The sequence below is a fragment of the Gopherus flavomarginatus genome, chromosome 3 (genome assembly GCF_025201925.1).
Source record: "Gopherus flavomarginatus isolate rGopFla2 chromosome 3, rGopFla2.mat.asm, whole genome shotgun sequence".
In the NCBI taxonomy this organism is placed as follows: domain Eukaryota; kingdom Metazoa; phylum Chordata; order Testudines; family Testudinidae; genus Gopherus; species Gopherus flavomarginatus.
The window spans coordinates 194,012,758-194,033,184 of record NC_066619.1 but is presented as its reverse complement, the minus strand read 5'-3'; the positions used below and the strand labels follow the sequence as shown (position 1 = coordinate 194,033,184).

Here is a 20,427-nt window from a genome sequence, read left to right as displayed (position 1 = left end):
CAGTGTTTAATGTAGCCTCTTTGTTTAAAAACAATCAACTTAGATCTTGACAAGCTTTCACAGAGTTAAATATAGCAGTATTTTCCTTTCAAATGTATAGGTGTCTACTACTGATAATGAAAAGGCAGACCTACTAAAATACTTGCATTTTTAAAAATTATTTGTAAGAAGTACCCTTTTCAAAGCTTGTGTTTGGTATCTCGACATGCCTCCTGCATAATGTTGCAAGTATTTTTTCTAGAAGGTTAAATACAAACAAACTTTCACTACTTACCATGGGATAAATCAAGTTCTTTTGCCACATAATTGGAAATATACAGAATCCAGCTGGTGAACATCCATCTTTTATTCCAGGGTGTAAAAAGGGATATTTAAGAGGCTAGATTCAACTGATTAGGATAATAACTATTTTACCAAGTAAATCAAAGCTAGTTACTAGTCAGAATTCTCTCCACACCCCCAGGGTAACCCTTCACTGGTGCCTGTAATACACGGAGATTGGACAGGCAGTCTGTATTTTTAACAAGAAAACTGTGAAATATATTGCCTCTAATTTCATATTGCCAAGTGTTGCTTTCTCTGGCCCAGTCCAGCAAACAGCTTTGGCGCAATGAAGAGCTGATTCTGTTTCATTTAAATCAGTGAGAGCAGGATGGGGGCCTTAGTTCCACTAGTCAAGAGGAATCTTTTGGGGTCTGGACCTAACGTTTTAAAGATGCCACGATTGCTGCCTCCATGTTACTCTTCTGAGACTGAAGGTTACTCTGAACTCCAGTTTCCTGCATCACAATGGCTGATCATAGAAGTTGAGCTATCAAAGTGCCATATTGTTGTGTGAAACTTGCTAGTATCAGTCTATATTACAGTTCATGCATTAGGAGTTTAGAGGCCATTAAATAAGGCCCATTAGTCCTGGGGTATAGGTATTAAACAATGCATGAACTGATAGGACACCATTTGTACTAAGAGTCTCATTATTAATGAGAGCATTTGGACAGCTTTTATGCAATAAATATTTACTTCCACTCTGGTATTAATAGCACAGGAGCAGAAACATGTTTTGTTAACTCAGAACAGACATTAGTTACTATGTGTTTTAGGCTTCGACATGCCTACTTCCTTCGCATTATTTATCTGTAGATTCAGAGTCAAATAACTAATGTCGGCACAGCTGCTTGTAGGCATACCCATTTAGCACCACTTTTACTGGCAGATAGTACAAAGCTGTTCCATTATATTTAATGTGATGGCATAAAGAAAAATTATTATCTAGCACTCTTCATCAGTGGATCTCTAAACTTTATTTTTTTAATCAAAATCCTGATTCTTAAACAGATTGAAGAGAAACATAAACTGAAAACCACAAATGCAGTGTGCTGGGCTTTAGGTTAACTTATTAAAGTAGCTAACTAAAATGTACACTTGAGTACTTTCACTGTGAAACAAAACTGCAAAAAATTGATGAATAAAAAGTGTTTTTTCTTATACTTTGTTCTGGGCTGCTGTTGCAGACCTACGTAAGAGCTCTTAACCTGACTTCCTGATCTTGCACAGAATTGTAATACTGTGTTTCAGGCTTCTCAGTTTGTTACCATAGAAATGATTATGATATCTGTAACTAAGTATTATTAGAACAGCTCTCAATCTGGGATCAGTTGGGAGGACAAGATTGGCTATGGGGCAGGAAATGCTTGAGAGCATATGTATAAAAATTAGCAAAAGTGGCAAAGGTAAACTACAAAAGCTAAATGTTTTAATCTGAATTTACCTGTTAAGATTGAGCACTGTTATGCTCTTGAGACGTGACTACCGTAAGAGTTTTAAATATCGTATGGGCTGTAGGCTTTGCCGTATTTCAAAGTGCTTGAACTGGATGGGGGGAGGCTTATAGGTAGTTATACTATACTCCCTCTTACTTTCATTGAATGAAAATAGGAGGAAAAATTCTAAGAATTGCTTATCATAATTATTTGTACAGCACGCAAAATATTTATGAAAGTATAAATGAAGTAGGTACATCCCTCTTATGTTTCCTTCCAATCTGAGTGCAGTTTAATTATAACTTACTGAAAATATTGCCCAACACTTCTTGTTTATACACTTCTTTCTTGCTATCTATGTGCTTTGTGCTATTGAGAAATTGTAGAGCTAATGATGGCAGCAGCAAAACCATTTCCCCTGGAACAGGCTTTTTGCAAATTTGTGAGTTCAAAAGCAGTAAATTAGGCCAGTGGTTCTCAACCAGAGGGACGTGTACCCCATGGGGTGCACAGAGATATTCCAGGGGTACATCAACTCATCTAGATATTTGCCTAGTTTTACAACGGGTTACATAAAAAGCACTAGGGAAGTCAGTACAAACTAAAATGTCATACAATGGCTTGTTTATACTGCTCTATATACTGTACACTGTATAAGTATGTAAGTACGATATTTATATTCCAATTGATTTATTTTACATGTGGTAAAAATGAGAAAGTAAGCAATTTGTCAGTAACAGCGTGCTGTAACACTTCTGTATGTTTGTCTGATTTTGTAAGCAAGTAGTTTTTAAGTGAGGTGAAACTTGGGGTTAGTCAAGACAAATCAGATTCCTGAAAGAGGTACGGTAGTCTGGAAAAGTTGAGAGCCACTAAATTAGACAATGAAAGTGATTTAATTCTCAATCTTGCAAACCTTTGTGTAACTCTTTTGTCAGTTTGGTGTTTCAAGTATTGTCTTGTCATGAAGAGGTTTAGGGAGGGCGAGTAAAATGGGTTTGGAGAGATTAGTGTGTGAATGTGCCAGTGTTTTCCATGTTAAATGTTTGTGCACTGATTCCATTCAAAGCAACGGGCTAGACTGCACTAGGCAGGAGGGTCACTGCTTTTTGTAATAAGGTTCAGCAAAATCTCTGTACACAATGGCCCGAAAAACCTATCTGAGTAGAATGTTATCCTTTTGTCTGGTGTGATGTCAACCCCGTGCTCATGTCCACCTTTGTTTTAATGTCGACCCTAATAATGGGAGAAGGATGAACTGGCATTTGAGAACTGCTTGAAGAATGCTAGTTGATGAAACTATTGATGTCTTTCATAGCAATTAAAAAAACCCCTCAGTCTACTCAATAGAATGATGATGTGATGTGTCTTCCTAATCAGGTGAGTGTGACCTGGGGGAAAACCCACTTGCCTGCTCTTTGGGATCTCTTCCACATTGGATGTTATGGTGAGAGGCAGAAAGGGCTCTGGACTGGGACTCAGGAGACCTAGGGTCAATTCCTGCTGTCTGACCTTAAGCAAGTTACTTCTCCTCTCTGTGCCTCTCTCTTTCCTCTCGCAAAAGGTCTTGTCCAGGCAGATTGTGAACTTTTCAGGACAGGGGCTGGCATTTAGTATTTGTACAGTCACACCAAGATCTCAGTTGAGGCCTCTAGGTGTTACAGTAACACAAATAATAAAGAAAAAGAAGACCAAATATTCACCTCTTTTCGGGACATTTTTCTGTTTTTAAGCTATCTCTTTCTCCGGTACCCCCTCTCATCTCTTGCCACCTTCATACTCCATCTGTGTTACTGCAATACAGTGACCACTGCTTACCTATTTCTTTTATCTCTTTCCCTTGTAGTTGAGCCACTGAGTAATAGTGCTCATAGTATAACCAAGTTCCAAATCCTTGGGGAGGACTCTAGGGAAAGCTTTTTTAAACAGAGGGCTTGTTAGAATCTGAAGTTATAAGTTGGGTGAATGGTGGCCCAGAACTGAACAGATCTCAGAAAAGGATGATATAATCGAAAGTGAGAAGGGTCAGAGAGAAGCAATAAAATATTAGATGTATGGGGAAAACCATATATGAGGAAGGATTAAAAAGGCTAAAACTTTCTGGTTTAAAGAAAAGACAATAGGCAGTACCATGATAGTGGTATAAAATCATGACTTGTATAGGGATGGTTGTTTGGGTGCTTCTATTTATCTTTTCTTATAAGAAAAGAACAAGGGGACAGGCAGTGAAATTAAAAGACAATAATTTAATGCAGAGGAAATGATTTAGCAGGTGAAACTCCTGGCCATGAATCATACTGAGACAAATGGCTTATAATTAATGATAAAATGATCATCTGCAGTTACATTTATCTAGGCTAATGAAATTATAAAAGATATAGACTCTCTTTCCAAGACTGAGCCTGGGATAATTGTACTATTTTATTCTGGATGAACCTAAACTCTGCTAATGTCTACCTTACAGTGAACAGCATGGGCTACATCTAGGGACTGTATTGCACTGCAAGATATTAGTCACTAAGGTAGTGTTTGGGGAATATTAGTGATGCTACTCTTTGGACAATGTTAAAACCAATTATTTTCTGCTCATTTCTAGTGGCTGTTCAAATGCAAGTTAAAATCCCATGATATTTCTTTTAAATAATTGGGGGAACATACTTGGGGCCAACATTTCTCCTTGCAGTAAATGTTATTTTCAAAACTGCATGGGAGCTACTGTAACAAGTGCACATTGATGGCTCCTTTGGAAACAGTCACCACATTAGTATAATTCAGTGGATTCATCTGTATATCTTGAGTCTGGCTGGTACTATAGAAAATAAATGTGTCTTGGTGGTAGGGGAAGTATGGTAAAAAAAACTTTTGAAAGATTTCATAAATCCTAATATTTCTTACTGACCACTTGCATATGTAAACTATGTAATGTTAACTTTATTGATAATGCCACATGAATTTTAGTTAATATTTTTAGATATGAAGTTGTCAGTAATTTATCAGAATAGACCACTGTGGAAAACGTTTTATTAAAACAAGAATAGCTAAGATGTGAGTTGGCTCTCATATTTCTATAAAACATAGCAAACCTAAAAACCTGAGTTCCTAACAATGAAAACACTTCCTACTTCTACTAAATTTGTGATCATAATATGAATTTTCACCAATAACATTGAACTACACTTGTCAAATTAATAAAGTATCTCTTACAATGCTGTATCCTTGGGTTTTTAATTGCTCACTTGCTAACTCACAAAATTCACCTGTTTGCCATGGGTCTTCTAGTCATGCATGCGAATGAATGAGGGCTGTGTATGTGTGTAGGAGCTAATGACCTGTCTTAGGGACTAATAACATGCAGGATGTTTGCTTGGAAAACCAATTTCATTGTTACACAGGGATTTAGAAATACAAACTTTTAGAATACAAACTCCTTGCTTGTTATTTTTAAATGTACTTTTAAACTGTTGGAGTTACGATCCAGAAATATTTGTCTCTGGGGTGGAGCCTTTTATCAAGTTTCTGTTCGGAGGGTTTATGAATGAATTATAAAAGAAAAGGCGGCCTTCTCAGTTATAGGGGCACAAACGGTCAGGAATCCCAAGTCTTCTCCGTTCTGATTTCACTTCCTCAGAACCCTTTGGACATTAATAGAGCATTGTGTTATGAAATTAATGTCGTGCCAAAAGGAGGAGACTCCAAGTTTCAACTGTATTCAGAATTGGGGAGGTGTTTGGAGCTAGGATTTTTTTTGGGATCCCTCTACCTAAACTACATCTGGCATATTTTTGGCAAGAATAGTAGGATACTCTGAAAATAATTATTCCAGTGTAGATGCAGCTAGGTCACCAGAAGAATGCTTTCGCCATCCTAGTTATCATCACACGGGGAAGTGGAGTTCCTACAGAGATGGGAAAAACCCCTTCTGTCGCTGGAGTCTGCATCTACGCTATGGGGTTACAGCAGCATGACTATCTTGCTGTAGCATCCATAGTGTAGACATGGCTTTACCCTTTCAAAACAAAACAAAAGTGTAATCCAAAAAAGTTGATTACCGTAATATGTGCAGATTTTTACAATTCAAAGGGCGCACAAAAGTTTTCTTAATTTTTTTTTAAGGGATGGGGTGGGAAAACTTTCCCTTTTTTAATGAGCTGTGCTGTAAATTTTATTTATACTAAATTTATATTAAGCTTTCATTCATAAATAGAGACTACCCTGAGGCTTTGCCCCTTTAATATATTGAGCAAACTCATATTTCAGGCCTGAGATTAGACTTATATGTTGTTTTCTATGTTGTGCTAGAAAGTGATGTTTTTAGCTACAATGTTCAACAATTGTTAACAAAATATTTTATCTTCTGTTCTTTTCATGAGTGTTTATTATGAGAGAATATTTTTCTTTTGCATTGCTCTGTGCAGCATGCACTGAATACACTGCAGGTAGATTAAATCATCAAAGACATTGCATTGCCCTCCTGCTCTTGTTCACATGCATAGCTCCAGGCAGATTCCAGTTGTATTATGCTGGCCAACTTGTATTATTTTAGCTTCATAAGTTCTGCAAAGACTCTTTGAAGAACTACTTGAACATGACATTTTGCATTAGAAAGAGCAGACTTCTCTTGTCTGAAAAATTAACTGATTAAATGGAAGATGTGGTTCTGAATGAAGTAGTCCGTCTCTTTCATAGTTTCCTTTGCTTTTTAAATATTGCTTTAAATACCTAAGCAGTGTAAATTCTCACCTCTGAAAAGATTCCTTTCCCGCTCTGTCTCCCCGGTTTATTTCTAGCTTAACATCACTTTTTCAGTTTAGCAGTTAAACCTTGCTTCCTATTAGCAGGAAGAAAATTTAGGAAGAATATTTAGGAAGAATTTACAAGTAGTAGCAGGAAGAACTTGTGATTCAGGTACAGGTCTGCATAACTGAAGTATAAGAGTTCTGTTCCTGAATTATTTGCAGTCTTCCACTTCTAGCTGTTTGTGTCTTCCCCCAGTCTGCAAAAAAATCTCCCTCTCTTCTCTCGGAGGGGGAAGATGTGTGAATAAACCACAAATTTTAAAGGGGGTGGGAGAAGAAAATACATAATATTCATTTTGTGAATATATTTATTCCTCAAACATTAAAACAGGCCAAATTGAAAAGCTTGCACTCCTGTAAGTAAGATACAAGAACACAATAATTGAGTTGTTAGATAGTTCGGCCTACTGCTTTTTTTCTATCTGGCCCTAGAAAGCAATACTTTTACCAACTTGTTTGCTTTTTTCAGCACCTAAACTATTACCAAGTTTCAACCAAACCAATCCCAATGTGCTATAAACATGCTGAACTGTTATTGAGCTGGCAGAACTGTAAGTGCTGAGTACTTTTTACAATATGGCAATTCTGAATTCAATAGTTATATTTTTACTTCCATAATTTTCCATCATTTTGATGCAACTAACTGTGACGCAACCTCCACTGCCACCCTCTTCCATTTTAAATGCTAAGAAGGAAAGGATTTCATTATTAATTCCATAAGATAAAGTGTCACCTTTTTTTCTTTTTAAATGTAAGGTAATGTTGTTATAAAAGAAAATTCAAACCTTTAAGTATTTACCTTTTTTGTTATAACATAATCAGAATTTTTTTTTGAGTTGGGGTATTTGAACAGGTACAGAGCCTCCCCTAAATACAGCTGCTGCTGTTGTTGAATAGTTGCCGCAAGGCTTAAAACAGTGTCTTAAATTAGCACCATGGATACCTTTTAATTACAACATAGTTGTTGAAAACAGCTCACTTACAGAATTGTCGTACTCACCAATGTTCTACTCTTCTGCTTAACGTATAAAGCTTCGTTAAACAGCACAGTTGACCTTGAGCACTCCTATTCTTTGTGGTCTCTCAGGGCTTGTCTAGATGTGGACACTCGGGGAAGTTATTAATTAACTAAACCAAGTCTCTAACAGTTCCCAAATCCACCCACTTCCAACAACATCCATTGAGAGTTTGTTCCAAATGCTTGCCGTGGTCTTGCTGTATCCATCCCCTTTCCCTGTTACTTAAGAGACAATTCTTTAACTCACTGTTTCACAGTAGGTAAAATTCCCTTGCTGTCCTCACTGCTTCCTTTTTTTAACCCTGTACAATAAATTTTTCATTCTTGGATAGAAATTCCAGGCTGTTTCTGATGTCAAAAAAATTTCAAGAATATTACAATTCAATAAATACTTCAGAGGGACAAGTTTAAAAAATGAAGGGAAAAGTGGGAAAAATCATTTCCTGAGAGGATTTTTCACAATCCTGTTCTTGTGTGACCTTCAGCAAGTCAATTCACCTCTCTACCTCAGGTTCCCATGGTAAAACGGGGCTAGTATCTAATCTCTTAAGAAAGGTGAGCCTTAATTCACTGCTGTTTGTAAAACAGTTTGGGATCCTTGAGGAAAGGTGCTAGGTAAGTGTTATTAAAAGACTGACACAGATTACTCAGGAATGAAATCTTTGCCAGTTTAAAGTAAGTCTGGAACCTGAAGCATGGCTGTAAGGATGTTGTTGGAATATGAGAGCTGACAATAATTTCCATATCTCATATTATACTAATAAATTGAGTAAATCTATTTCCAAACTGCTAGCCCTCGAAACTCAACCTTGACTCTAAAAGTTAGTCTGGGTTCTTTCTTTCTCACATGACATCACCAGTAATAAAGGTTCTGCAGGCCAAATTAGGCCCTCAGTAACACCTCTACCTGCCATTCTGTTGAGATCATGGCCTGAGTCCCATTATTTTCAATAGGACTGCAATCGTGGCTGATTGAAACATATTAATTCTATTGGTGCTACATAAGAGTAGAGAAGCCTGTTCAGTCACAGTTTTAACTGTGCTGATGCTCAGTGCTTCTAGGAGTAAAAATGTCTTTAAATTCAGCAGATGTGATTCTTAATATATCCAGGGAGCAGATATTCAATTGAGTAAGAAGGGGCATTTTTATAAACCCACCTCTCAGGGGGGAAGCAGGCTTTACATTCAGACCATGTTCAGTCCATTTGAAATAAGCTAATGAGAGAATGGCAATTCCCTTCTCCTGAGCATTCAGTCATAATCTGCCATTTCCTTTTGTTCTCATAAGCAATTTCCTCTCCTCTACATAACTATGTACGGAATTTTGTTTTTATAACAGAAATAGTTTGATATCCTTTGCTTTGACAGCAGTCCCAGGGCACTGATGGCACTTGCTCAGTCACGTTTTGTGTTTGCAGTCATAGGTTTATAAAATTAGCATGGAAGGACATATTTCTTCCCAAAATAGTTGTCATCTTATACCAAGAACAGAACAGAAATTAGTCAGCATGGACCAGGGGCGGCTCTGGGCACCAAGTGCGTGCCTGGGGCTGCAAGCCATAGGGGGCGCCCTGCTGGTCCCTGCGAGGGCTGCAGTCAGGCTGCCTTCAGTGGCATGCCTGTGGGAGGTCCGCCAGTCCCATGAATTCGGCGGCAATTCGGTGGCTGGTACGCCGAAGGCATGGGATCGGGGACCTCCTGCAGGCACACCGCTGAAGGCAGCCTGACTGCTGTGCTTGGGGCGGCAAAATACATAGAGCTGCCCCTGGCACGGACAATACTACAACAAAAAAATTGTCTCTCTCTTAGTCAACAGTGCCTTTAAAAGGTGTAGAAATTATCTTCATTAGATGTCAGCGGCGTGATATGTAAGCAACTACCTTAGTTTAGGAGTTTAGTTAAATTGTGAAATACAGTAGAGGAACAAAGTAGATATCCCTTAAAAAAGTTTGAGCACTCTAATGGCCCTCACTATCTTGTGTGTAAGCCACTGGAACCCTGCCAAACTGAGCAGCTGTGTCTAGAAGTAGGTAGGCCTTGTTTGTCGTTAGTAAACAGATACTTGGACCTCACTGAGTCCTGCGGTGCCTTCAGATTACATTCTGTTCTTTGAAGCTCACAAGTCAGTTGGGGACGAGGACAGGCCCCTAGTCCAGGAATACAGTGAAACAAAGTGTGACTACAGGGGCCTAGTAAGTAATGAAACTGAAAAGGAAACTGCAGCTGCTGGGACTGTGAGTTAATTGCCCACTCTGAGAAAAATTGAAATATCTGGCTGTTTGGGGGAAACAGGCTTCTTTGATAGCTCAGTGGAGGACTGGCCCAATATACTGATAGCTGATGAAATACCTGATGGGAAAACAGCTGGCAATTCTATGGAGTGTAACGGAGGGCTAAAATTTTACAATCTGCCGTGTAAGCTAACAGGTCCTGTTAAACTCAAGGACAAAACATGTGCTGAGATTGTGGAAACTCCATGAAATCACCCACCCCAAAGCCACTAGTGATTGCAGAGTGTTTCTGCTTTTATAAACTGATTCAAGAAGAAAATGAAACAATTTCTGAATGTGAGGCTGGATTAAGGAAACTAACAAAGCACTGTCAGTTTGGGAAGACTGTAAATAATGAATTAAGGGAGCTGTTAGTACTGTATGTGATGTTCAGAATGAAGAAATCCAAAAACACTAGTTGACCAAGGCTAATTTGACTCTAAAACATGCTAGAAATTGCTGAAGACAGCTATTAAAGATGTCATGGAGCTGTAACAGCATCACGTGATATGGGCAACAAATAAACAGAGGGTCATGCAGAAAGCACAATACAGAAAATGCTCAAAGTCTGTGTTCTTTCACTGTGGGAAACAGTCTCGCAATGCAAATGACTGTTAGTTTAAGGGCACAATCTGTAGAAACAGGAAGAAATTGGGGTGCAGGCAAAAAATATGCAGGTTGGGGGAAAAGCATAATCACCCCCCCAGGGCAATATCAGAGATTTCAAAGTCATCAGTTGGTAGATGACAATATAGAGCAGGGGTTCTCAAACTGGGGGTTGGGACCTCTCAGCGGGGTCACAAGTTTATTATGAGGGGTCGCAAGCTGTTGGGCTCCACCCCAAACCAGGCTTTGCCTCCAGCATTTATAATGATGTTAAGTGTATAAAAAAGTGTTTTTAATTTATAAGGGGGGGTGTCTCACTCAGAGGCTTGCTGTGTGAAAGGGGTCACCAGTACAAAAGTTAGAGAACCACTGATATAGAGTCCACAGAGAATGTTACAGCATCTCTCCAACTGTTAAGACAAATGAAGTGTCATTTGGATTTCATTCCAAGTGGAACAAATAAGCTCCATTTTAAACCTTAACACAGGGTCTACAGTTCCTGTAGGATTATCACAGGCTACTGAGAGGTAAAGTTGCAGAAAATCTCACTGCTATACTCACCTTGCTTCCCTGGGTGTTATTACAGTAAAAGTAACCTTCTACTATAAAAGTATGTGCTAAACCTTTATGTTGTGAAGTGAAGGGCTGCTGTATTAGGGACAGTCATGGTATTTGAGGTTTTGTCTTATATAGGCCCCTATTACCTCCCACCCTGTCCCGATTTTTCACACTTGCTGTCTGGTCACCCAATGTATTATTGATGGAGAATGGCTGAGAGAGATTCAGCTGGTCTAGAAACATCTGAATTGTCTGCAGGCTTAACAAAACCAAACCTAACTTTATAAACTCCGGCCCAAAACAAAAATTAGGTGAACCTTTTGGACGAGGCAGCGGATGTCTTTCATCTTTAAAACAGATGAAAGCAAAACTTTGTTTCATATTGAAGAAGGAGGAATTCCTAAATCTCACCAAGCTTGTCCAGTATTTTTTGCAATGTAGCCGAAAGTAGAGATGGAGCATCAGCATTTACAGGACTCTGGAACTATTTCCAAGGTTAACTGGAGAGAATAGAACATCACTATAGTACCAGTAATGAAAAAGAATGTGGCTGTCCCTACTGGTAGTGATTTCAAGGTTACCACTAACCCAGTGTTGCATGGGGATCAATATCCTTTATCGCAAATAGAAGCTATATTTGCCTCATTAGCTGGTGGAAAGCATTTCTCCAAGATCAACCTAACCCAACTCTATCTACAAATGGAGACTGAACACAGTGGTAAGTACAATCTCGTGATTAACACATGAAAGGGCTTATTTCAATATAACAGGTTAGCGTGTGGCTTGCATCCAAACCCACTATTTGGCAGTGGCCCAGGGACTAGGTACTACAGGGTATTCCTGGCACTCGGTGTTAATTTGGATGATATATTGGTCACAGAAGTAGTGATGAACACCTTGAGAATCTCCACTTGCAAGGCTGAGTGTGGCCTTAAAGCAAATAAGGAAAAATGTGAATTTTTCAAAGATTGTTACATGTTGTGGCAGTACAATTGACAAAGATGGTTTGCATGAATTGCAAAATAAAGCAAAAAGCACTCATCCGGGCACCACAACTACAAAACATGTCATGATTAGATTACGTTCCTTCCTGTGAATGATTACCTGTTACTACAGGCTCTTGCCTACCACAGTAACAGCATTACATTCTCTGAATGAACTGTTACACAATGGACAGAAATGGCATTGGTCTATGCTGAACCAAGGTTTTTGATGAAGCCAATAAGCTATTAGCATCTGAAAGGGTTTTACATACCACAACGCATCTTTGCATAAAACATTAGCTTGTTACATTTCCCAACATGGAATAAGAGCAATAGTTTCATGTGATGGAAGGTTGTACAGAAGGGCCTATTGTCTTTGCTTCTAGATCTCTAACCTCTGTCAAATGTAACTATACTGAACTTGACAGAGAAGCTCTGAGTTTTGTCTGGGGAGTTAAAAAACTTTCCCAATATCTGTATGGGAAACATTTTACTCTGGGTACAGACAGAGCATAATTGCTGCTTTAAATGTTTAACCCAAAGAAGGGAGTACTGGCAATGGTTGCTGCAGAGTTACAGAGCTATGCGATACATTGGGCACTCATAGTTACAATACTGAATTCAAAGAACCAATGCAGATTACTTGTCACAGCTACCATTGGCAATAGCAGATAAGGATACTGAAGTGGAACCAGAGACAGTAGATATGACTTCTATGGAACAAACTGAGCCCTGCACAGTGACAAAGGCCATGTTGCAACACGAAACAAAAAATGATCCACTGCTAGCTGAAATATATGACATTATAATGAATGAATGGACTTATGCCTACAAACAACTCATCCCAGCTTTCTTTTCTTAAAAAGAATGGTAAAGTATATATCACGGTTCCTTAAGTTGTGGCACCAGCATGGCTACTTCCATGACTCTCAGGTCATATGTATTCCAAGAGTTACATGAAAGCCATTTGGGAATGTTAAAATGAAAGTCCTGGGCCGGAGTTTTGTGTGGTGGCCAGGGACTGATACACAAATAGAGGAAATGGTGAAAACACTGATGAGATTGTCAGTATGTGCCTAAACACGTGCCTTTGCACCTGTGATAAATGGAGAGAGGGGGAGAAAAGCTCCCTTTTATGGACACCCAGCCAACCAGTTAGCTATAAAATCCCTCTTATTAGCTGTTCTCTACTTGCTTATCTATAAAAAGTTAAAAAGCCCGCAGGTAAAGGGAAGTGAGTGGGCACCTGACCAAAAGAGCCAATGGGAGGGCTAGAACTTTTTAAAATTGGGAAAAACTTCCCTTTGTTCTGCTTGTTGCTCTCCAGAGAGAGGGAACAGAGCAGAGACAAGGTTGGGACTATGTTCTAAGAAGCTTTTTGTCAGGTATGGAAACCATCAGATCATACCTAAAACCTTCTCATAAACTAGAAAATGTCTAGAAAGATGCAATTAGGTTTATTTCTGTTTATTTCTTATTGGCTTGTGGACTCCTCTGTGCTAACCCCAAATGCTTTTGTTTTGCTTGTAACCTTTAAGTTGGACCTAAAGAAAGTTATTCTTGATGTTAATTTTTGTAAGTGGTTTTTTTTTAAACTAGCAAAGCCTAAATTCCAGATGTATTTTCTTTCTTTTCATTTTTAATAAAATTTACTTTTTAAGATGAGGATTGGATTTTTGGTGTCCTAAGAGGTTTGTGCATATGTTGTTTAATTAGCTGGGGGCAATGGCTAATTTCCTTTTTTTTCTTTCTCAGCTTTTCCCTGGAGGTGGAGGTGAAAGGGCTTGAGGGTACCCCACAGGAAGGAATTCCCAAGTGCGCCTTTCTGGGTTCCAAGGGGTTTTGCATTTGGGTGGTGGCAGTATCTCCCCATCCAAGGTCAGAGAGAAGCTGTAACCTTGGGAGTTTAATACAAGCCTGGAGTGGCCAATATTAATTTTTAAAAAAAGAACAGGAGTACTTGTGGCATCTTAGAGACTAACAAATTTATTTGAGCATAAGCTTTTGTGGGCTACAGCCCACTTCCATCAGATGCATGTAGTGGAAAATACAGTAGGAATATATATATATATATATATATATATATATATATATATATATATACACACAGAGAACATGAAACAATGGGTGTTACCATACACACTATAAGGAGAGTGATCAGTTAAGGTGAGCTATTATCAGCAGGAGAGAAAAAGAACTGTTTGTAGTGGTAATGAAAATGGCCCATTTCCAGCAATTGACAAGGAGATGTAAGCAACTGGGGGGAAGGAAGGAGGGAGGGAAGAAGCATGGGGAAAATAGTTTTACTTTGTGTAATGGCCCATCCACTCCCAGTCTTTATTCAAGCCTAATTTGATGGTGGCCATTACACAAAGTAAAACTATTTTCCCCATGCTTATTTTTCCCCCTCCTACAGTTCCTTACATTTCCTTGTCAATTGCTGGAAATGGGCCATTTTCATTACCACTACAAACAGTTCTTTTTCTCTCCTGCTGATAATAGCTCACTCTAACTGATCACTCTCCTTATAGTGTGTATGGTAACACCCATTGTTTCATGTTCTCTGTGTAATATATATAATTTCCTACTGTATTTTCCACTACATGAATCTGATGAAGTGGGCTGTAGCCCACGAAAGTTTATGCTCAAATAAATTTGCTCGTCTCTAAGGTGCCACAAGTACTCCTGTTCTTTTTGCGGATACAGACTAACACGGCTGCTAGTCTGAAACCTATTAATTTTAGAATCCTTGCGGGCCTCCACCTTCTGCATTCGAACTCCCAGAGTGGGGCATCAGCCTTGACAGCACCCTATGCAGTGGAAATGAATCCACATAGTCAAGGCTGGACAGTTTTTGGGACATCTATGATTGCAATAGATGCCCATTCTAAATGACCTGAAGTAATTAAAAGTCATTCAAAATGATCTGGACAAACTGGAGAAATGGTCTGAAGTAAATAGGATGAAATTCAATAAGTTTCATGTGGGAGAAAAAGTCTTAGTAAGAGACTAGGGAGATAAGTCATGGAATTCTGGAGTGGTTACATGTATTTTGTCATTCTGGGGATGAGCCCATAGGGAAGGGGATGGAGACGGAGGGGAAAAGACACAAGGCTCTTGAGCTTTAAACATACTTTACCTTTCAGCAATCTGGCATTCCCATTTTCCATAATGAACCTTTTCATTTAAGGTGTCAATGTGACAGGTTGGATCACAGAAACCCCCTTGGGACTGCCAACTGATGTGTTGAGACTACCTCTAAGTTCGTTTTCCCTGGCAGCTTGGGACTTCAGAACCCTATCTAGTTTGAGCCAGACACGCTTGTCTGCTGCAAACCCAGACCCAGGTCTGAACCACGTCCCCCAATGGCTGCAGGCTTAACTAAAAACAGTTTAAGAAGTGTTCCTGTCTCTAACACTCAGATGCCCAGCTCCCAATGGGGTCTAAACCCCAAATAAACCTGTTTTACCCTGTATAAAGCTTATACAGGATAAACTCATAAATTGTTCGCCCTCTATAACACTGATAGAGAGATATGCACTGCTGTCCCCCCCCTCAAGTATTAAACCTATACTCTGGGTTAATTAATAAGTAAAAAGTGATTTTATTAAATACAAAAAGTAGGATTTAAGTGGTTCCAAGTAATAACAAACAGAACAAAGTTAATTACCATACAAAACAAAATAAAACATGCAAGTCTATGCCTAATACAGTAAGAAAGTGACTACAGATGAAATCTCACCCTCAGAGATGTTCCAATAAGTTTATTTTACAGACTAGCCTCCTTCTAGTCTGGGTCCAGCAATCTCTCATGCCCCCATGGTTACTGTCCCTTGTTCCAGTTTCTTTCAGGTATCCTCTGCGGGTGGAGAGGCTCTCTCTTGAGCCAGCTGAAGACCAAATGGAGGGGTCTTCCAGGGATTTAAATAGACTTTCTCTTGTGGGTGGACACTCCTCCCTTCACCTTGTGTAGAATCCAGCTACAAAATGGGGTTTTAGAGTCACGCGGGCAAGTCACATGTCCATGCATGATTCAGAACTTACAGATAGCAGCCATTGCATGCTACCTTGAATGTCCTCAGGTAGACTTCTTATGTGGATTGGAGTCTTCCAAGATCCATTGGCTGTTAAGTGTTTCTTGATTGGGCACTTAATGAAGCCCCATTTGAAAATTCGTTTCTAAAGAAGCTGACCAAATGCCTTACTAAGGCTACTTAAAATCAAACAAGTACACAGCCAATATGCATAACTTCGAGTACAAAAATGATAAACGCATACAAATAGGATGAATATATTCAGTAGATCATAACCTTTGCAGAGATACATTATGTGGCCTATCTAGTATCAAACATATTCCAGTTATATTTACTTTCATAAGCATATTTCCATAAAGCATTATGGGGTGCAGCGTCACAGTCAATACAGTGAATTAAGGTGTTTCAAGTTAGCTTATATTGCTGAGTTTAATGGTGGGTCTTTTGCCCTTAGAGCTTATTTTGTTAAACGCCTTGGCCTTGGTGTTTAATTAAGTTCCGTAGTACACACTGATGTACTGCTGTTTCAAACAGTAGGTCAAAGCGCATGACAGAACTTTCAGTGCATGGCATCAGGGTCCACATGGTGAATTAGTGCTTGACAGGCTGGCGTGCTGTACGTTTACACCTTGGCTTGCCTTGTAGTAAGTCTCCATGTGGACAAGCCCAAAGGAGGCAAAGGATACAGCTCATCAAGTAAGGTTAAATAGCACTCATGCTATGGCAGCTCTCAAACCAATCACCCAAGCATGGTGTTAAAAGGGCTAGTTTTACATAAAGAACTGCTCAACAGTATCTTCATTTTTCCATAAATACATTGTATATAATCTCCAAACAATAGATTATCCTATCCCACCCAGTTTGCACTGAACCTTCTACACCCAAATTAAGTATCAGCATTGTGCAATGTGGGTTAGAAAAATTTTAAAATAAAATATAAAAATGACCAGCCAGGAGACACTTTCTCAAAAGTACACACCTCAGGCTAGAAAAATATTAGAAATAATTAGCAAAATAGTTAATGTTTATAATTCTCTGCCCTAAGGGTAGGAGGATTCAACAGAAAACAGTGGATAGTATCTTAAATTCCAGACCTGCAATTGCTTATGCACATGCTTAAACTTTAAGCACTTGAATAGTCTTATTTACTTCAATGGCTCATGCTTAAAATTAGAACCGTGCTTATTGAATTGGGGCTCATATGGGGTTTCATTGATACTGGCAAATGGAGAAAAAAGAAAATACAATTCTCTCTCTAATTCCCAGAAGTTGTAGGTGAAGACTTGGATGTTGCTGCAGCTTCTGCTCATGAGGACAACATAGACAGTATTCAAGAAGGAACAGCCTCAGCAGCTCAAGAGATGCCTGACACATCCTCCAGGAACCAGGAGGCTGTTGAGGATGAGTCTGGGCAGGATTCAGAAGGTGCAGAGTACTGTCTAATCTAAAACGGTTTCTTTCTAAAATAAAGTCATGGCTGTTTGCTCTGAGTTAGCTGCACTGTTGTATAGAAAAATTAAGTGGAGTCATATGTGTGCTAACTAATATACCACACATCTTTTGTAGGTTAATAATTTAATTTTTAAATAATCACCACACATTGACAATAGCTTTTATTAAGCTTTGGCTAATGTTAAACCCACAGGGCTTTTTGGGGGGGACCATACTGCAATTGTCTCATGATAGGTAGCAAAATTATTTGATGGAAAAGTTACGGCCTAAAGAAAACTTCCACTTTTGTCACATGCCGTGATGAAGAATTTTTAGCCTAACTGAATTTGAAAGGAGGAATCTTCTGACATGAAGCTGATGAAAAGACCAGCTAAAGGTGGTATTTTATTGTTGTTTATAAGCAATGTAATGGTTAATACAGTTAGGGTACTTTTATTTTCTCATTTATCTTAAGCGAGTAAGATACAACTAAACTAGAAGGAATGGGTAATGGTTGAGCAGTCTAGAAGATTTAAACACATCTTCCATTAAAATTAGAAACAAAATAAAGTTAATGACCAATATGTGTCCAAATCTCCCAGATGTCTTTGAAAATTTCAACCCATGAACCCAAAGTACTACTCTTATTTCTAAAATAGGGTTTGCTTTATTCTGTAGCTACACTGTTAAACCACTGAACAGAAATATTTCCAGCTGTTTGTATTTTGTCTTCCAGCTTCTTCGGCAACAACGGGATCTCAAAAAATTCCTAAGGATTCTTAAAGGTATATGGAACATTCAAGCATGCCATTTTCATTTTAACCGCCAACTTCCAAGCTTTCTCAGCTAATTACAATCATCCATGTTGAAACTTTGCACATAGATTGTGACTGTGAATTCACATTCCATCCCCCATAAAAGAAAATGATAAAAAATAACTTAGTTGAAGTGTCTTGAATAGCTCAAGAATCACAGTGGTTCTATTGACATCTTATTGGAGCTAGAGGAAGCATAGCTTTATTACACTATCAATAGTCTCAATTTTTTTTTCTATTTATTTAGCAAGTTTTAACAGGTTTCCAAATCATTGCTATATATACCTGTCAGTGACAAAATGATATTCATTACAACAGTGAGTTTTTGTTTAGAGAAACACTATGCAGTAATTTAATACATCAAATCTCTATTTAACACTGTGCTGCCCTGCTACTGAATATGCATCTTTACAGTCTCCAGGAGATATTGCTTCTAGTGATTTTTATTAAAATGAGTGAAACTTCTGATTACACATTTATCTGATTCAGCTCCCACTGACTTTCATGGGAGTTGAATCAAGCACGTAGGAGCTGGTGGAATCCTAATTTCGTTCAAGATAATGAGTTCAGATGTTGATTTAAATGGGAACAGATATTGGACCCCTGGATTGTTACCTTATCAAACTGAGCTCCTCTCCTGTTATCCTGTGTAAACACAATCAGGCCCAATACGTTCCTTTTTAAGTACAGTCATTGACCAAGATCAGGTTTTCAATTTTTAGGACTCTTCAACTTGCCTTTAATATAACTGCTGAGTTTGTCTGATATCTTTCTCAGAGCCAATTCAGCAAGATTACTGAAGCACATACGTAACTTTAATAATGGGAGTAGTTCTACTGGAGACATGGAACTACTCATGTAGTTTGGAGAGACAAGGTGGGTGAGGTAATATCTTTAATCGGACCAACTTCTGTTGGTGAGAGGGACAAGTTTTCAAGCCACACAGAGCTCTTCTTCACTGCATACAACATGTGCTTTAAACTTAGGCATGTGCTTACGTACTTTGCTGAATTGGCTTTCCAGATGAAAGTGTTACCATTCTATGTGATTTTACATAGTCCTAAAGGAGTAAGATAGTGAAATGAATCTGCAGAAAAAATCGTGCATTGCAAGATTTTTTTCCATAAAGTTTATAACAAAAATGTAAATAATCATAAACAGAAAAACTCCCCAGCTTAGGATTCAACCCTTCCCAAAGCCATTTTCTGTCTCCCTACTAGTTTCTCTAGCAACCTTCTTGTAGCACTTCCCTAGAGCACCTGTGAAAGAAGAGGGGGAGGTTGAACAGAAATGAACTAATTGTTCACCAGGGATCTGTCAAAGTGTGTGTGTGTGTGTATACAAAATAGTAAATAGATTCCTCTCTTCTATCTGTTTGCTAATTTGCTCAGTCCATTACATGGTACTATGTAATATCACTCAAGACCTGTCACCATCTTGTGATTAAAAAGGCAAATATTATTTTGTATTATACTAATAGAGAGGCCATATGTTCTGGTTTTTCATCTGATATGTCCCCAAAACCTCTTTTGGATCATCTGAAATGTCCTGTTTTTTTCTTTTCATCGATCCAAACATTTTTAAATAACTATACGATGTTTGTTCAAGATCTATTACTGTTCCAAATAGAATTTGCTCTGTACTTACCAGGAATAAAATGGTGCAGTGGAACAGGTATTTTGCAATCCTAACTACTTGTTCTCATAAAAGTGTCCCAGGTTTTGATTTTGGAAACAGTCACCTTAATGAATTTAAAGGTAGTAACAGTATTATTTCATTAGTTAAGGAATAATAAACTCACAGCTATAAATGATCCATTTTTGAACTACAAATTTAAAGAAAAAAATATTCTGGGCAGTAAGGGAGAGTCTGTGCATATGGTTGTTACCAACTAGAATATGGCTGCAGATATTACTGGTTAAAACGTGCTTCTACTCCAAAAAGCAACTTTTACAAAATAGCATCATGGGGTTCCAAATGACTCCATATATAATCTTGTTTAGTTTACAAATAAAAGGATATATTTTTCTAACTGCCAGTGCTGCAAACACAGCAAGAAATGTGAAAGGCAAGCTGGGTTTTTCTGCCTTACGCATCACTAGCAATAAAGATTCTCCACTCAGGACATAGTTAACAAGATGGTAAGCTTTTTATTA

At 38.4% G+C, this 20,427-nt stretch overlaps 1 protein-coding gene across 3 annotated transcripts in view; it reads left to right on the top strand.

Annotated features, from left to right (window-relative positions):
* Positions 1–20,427, top strand: part of MGARP (mitochondria localized glutamic acid rich protein) — a 43,759-nt gene that overhangs the window by 13,711 nt on the left and 9,621 nt on the right. For 2 of the 3 annotated variants that reach the window (XR_007773461.1, XM_050946671.1), the window contains exons 5-6: positions 17,292–17,450; positions 18,193–18,241. Coding sequence is in view for 2 of the 3 variants with exons in the window: in XM_050946671.1 (XP_050802628.1) it covers positions 17,292–17,450; positions 18,193–18,239 (206 nt within the window). In the remaining variant the exon portion in view is untranslated. The remainder of the gene's footprint in view (positions 1–17,291; positions 17,451–18,192; positions 18,242–20,427) is intronic. The other variant, XM_050946672.1, reaches the window with a different exon arrangement.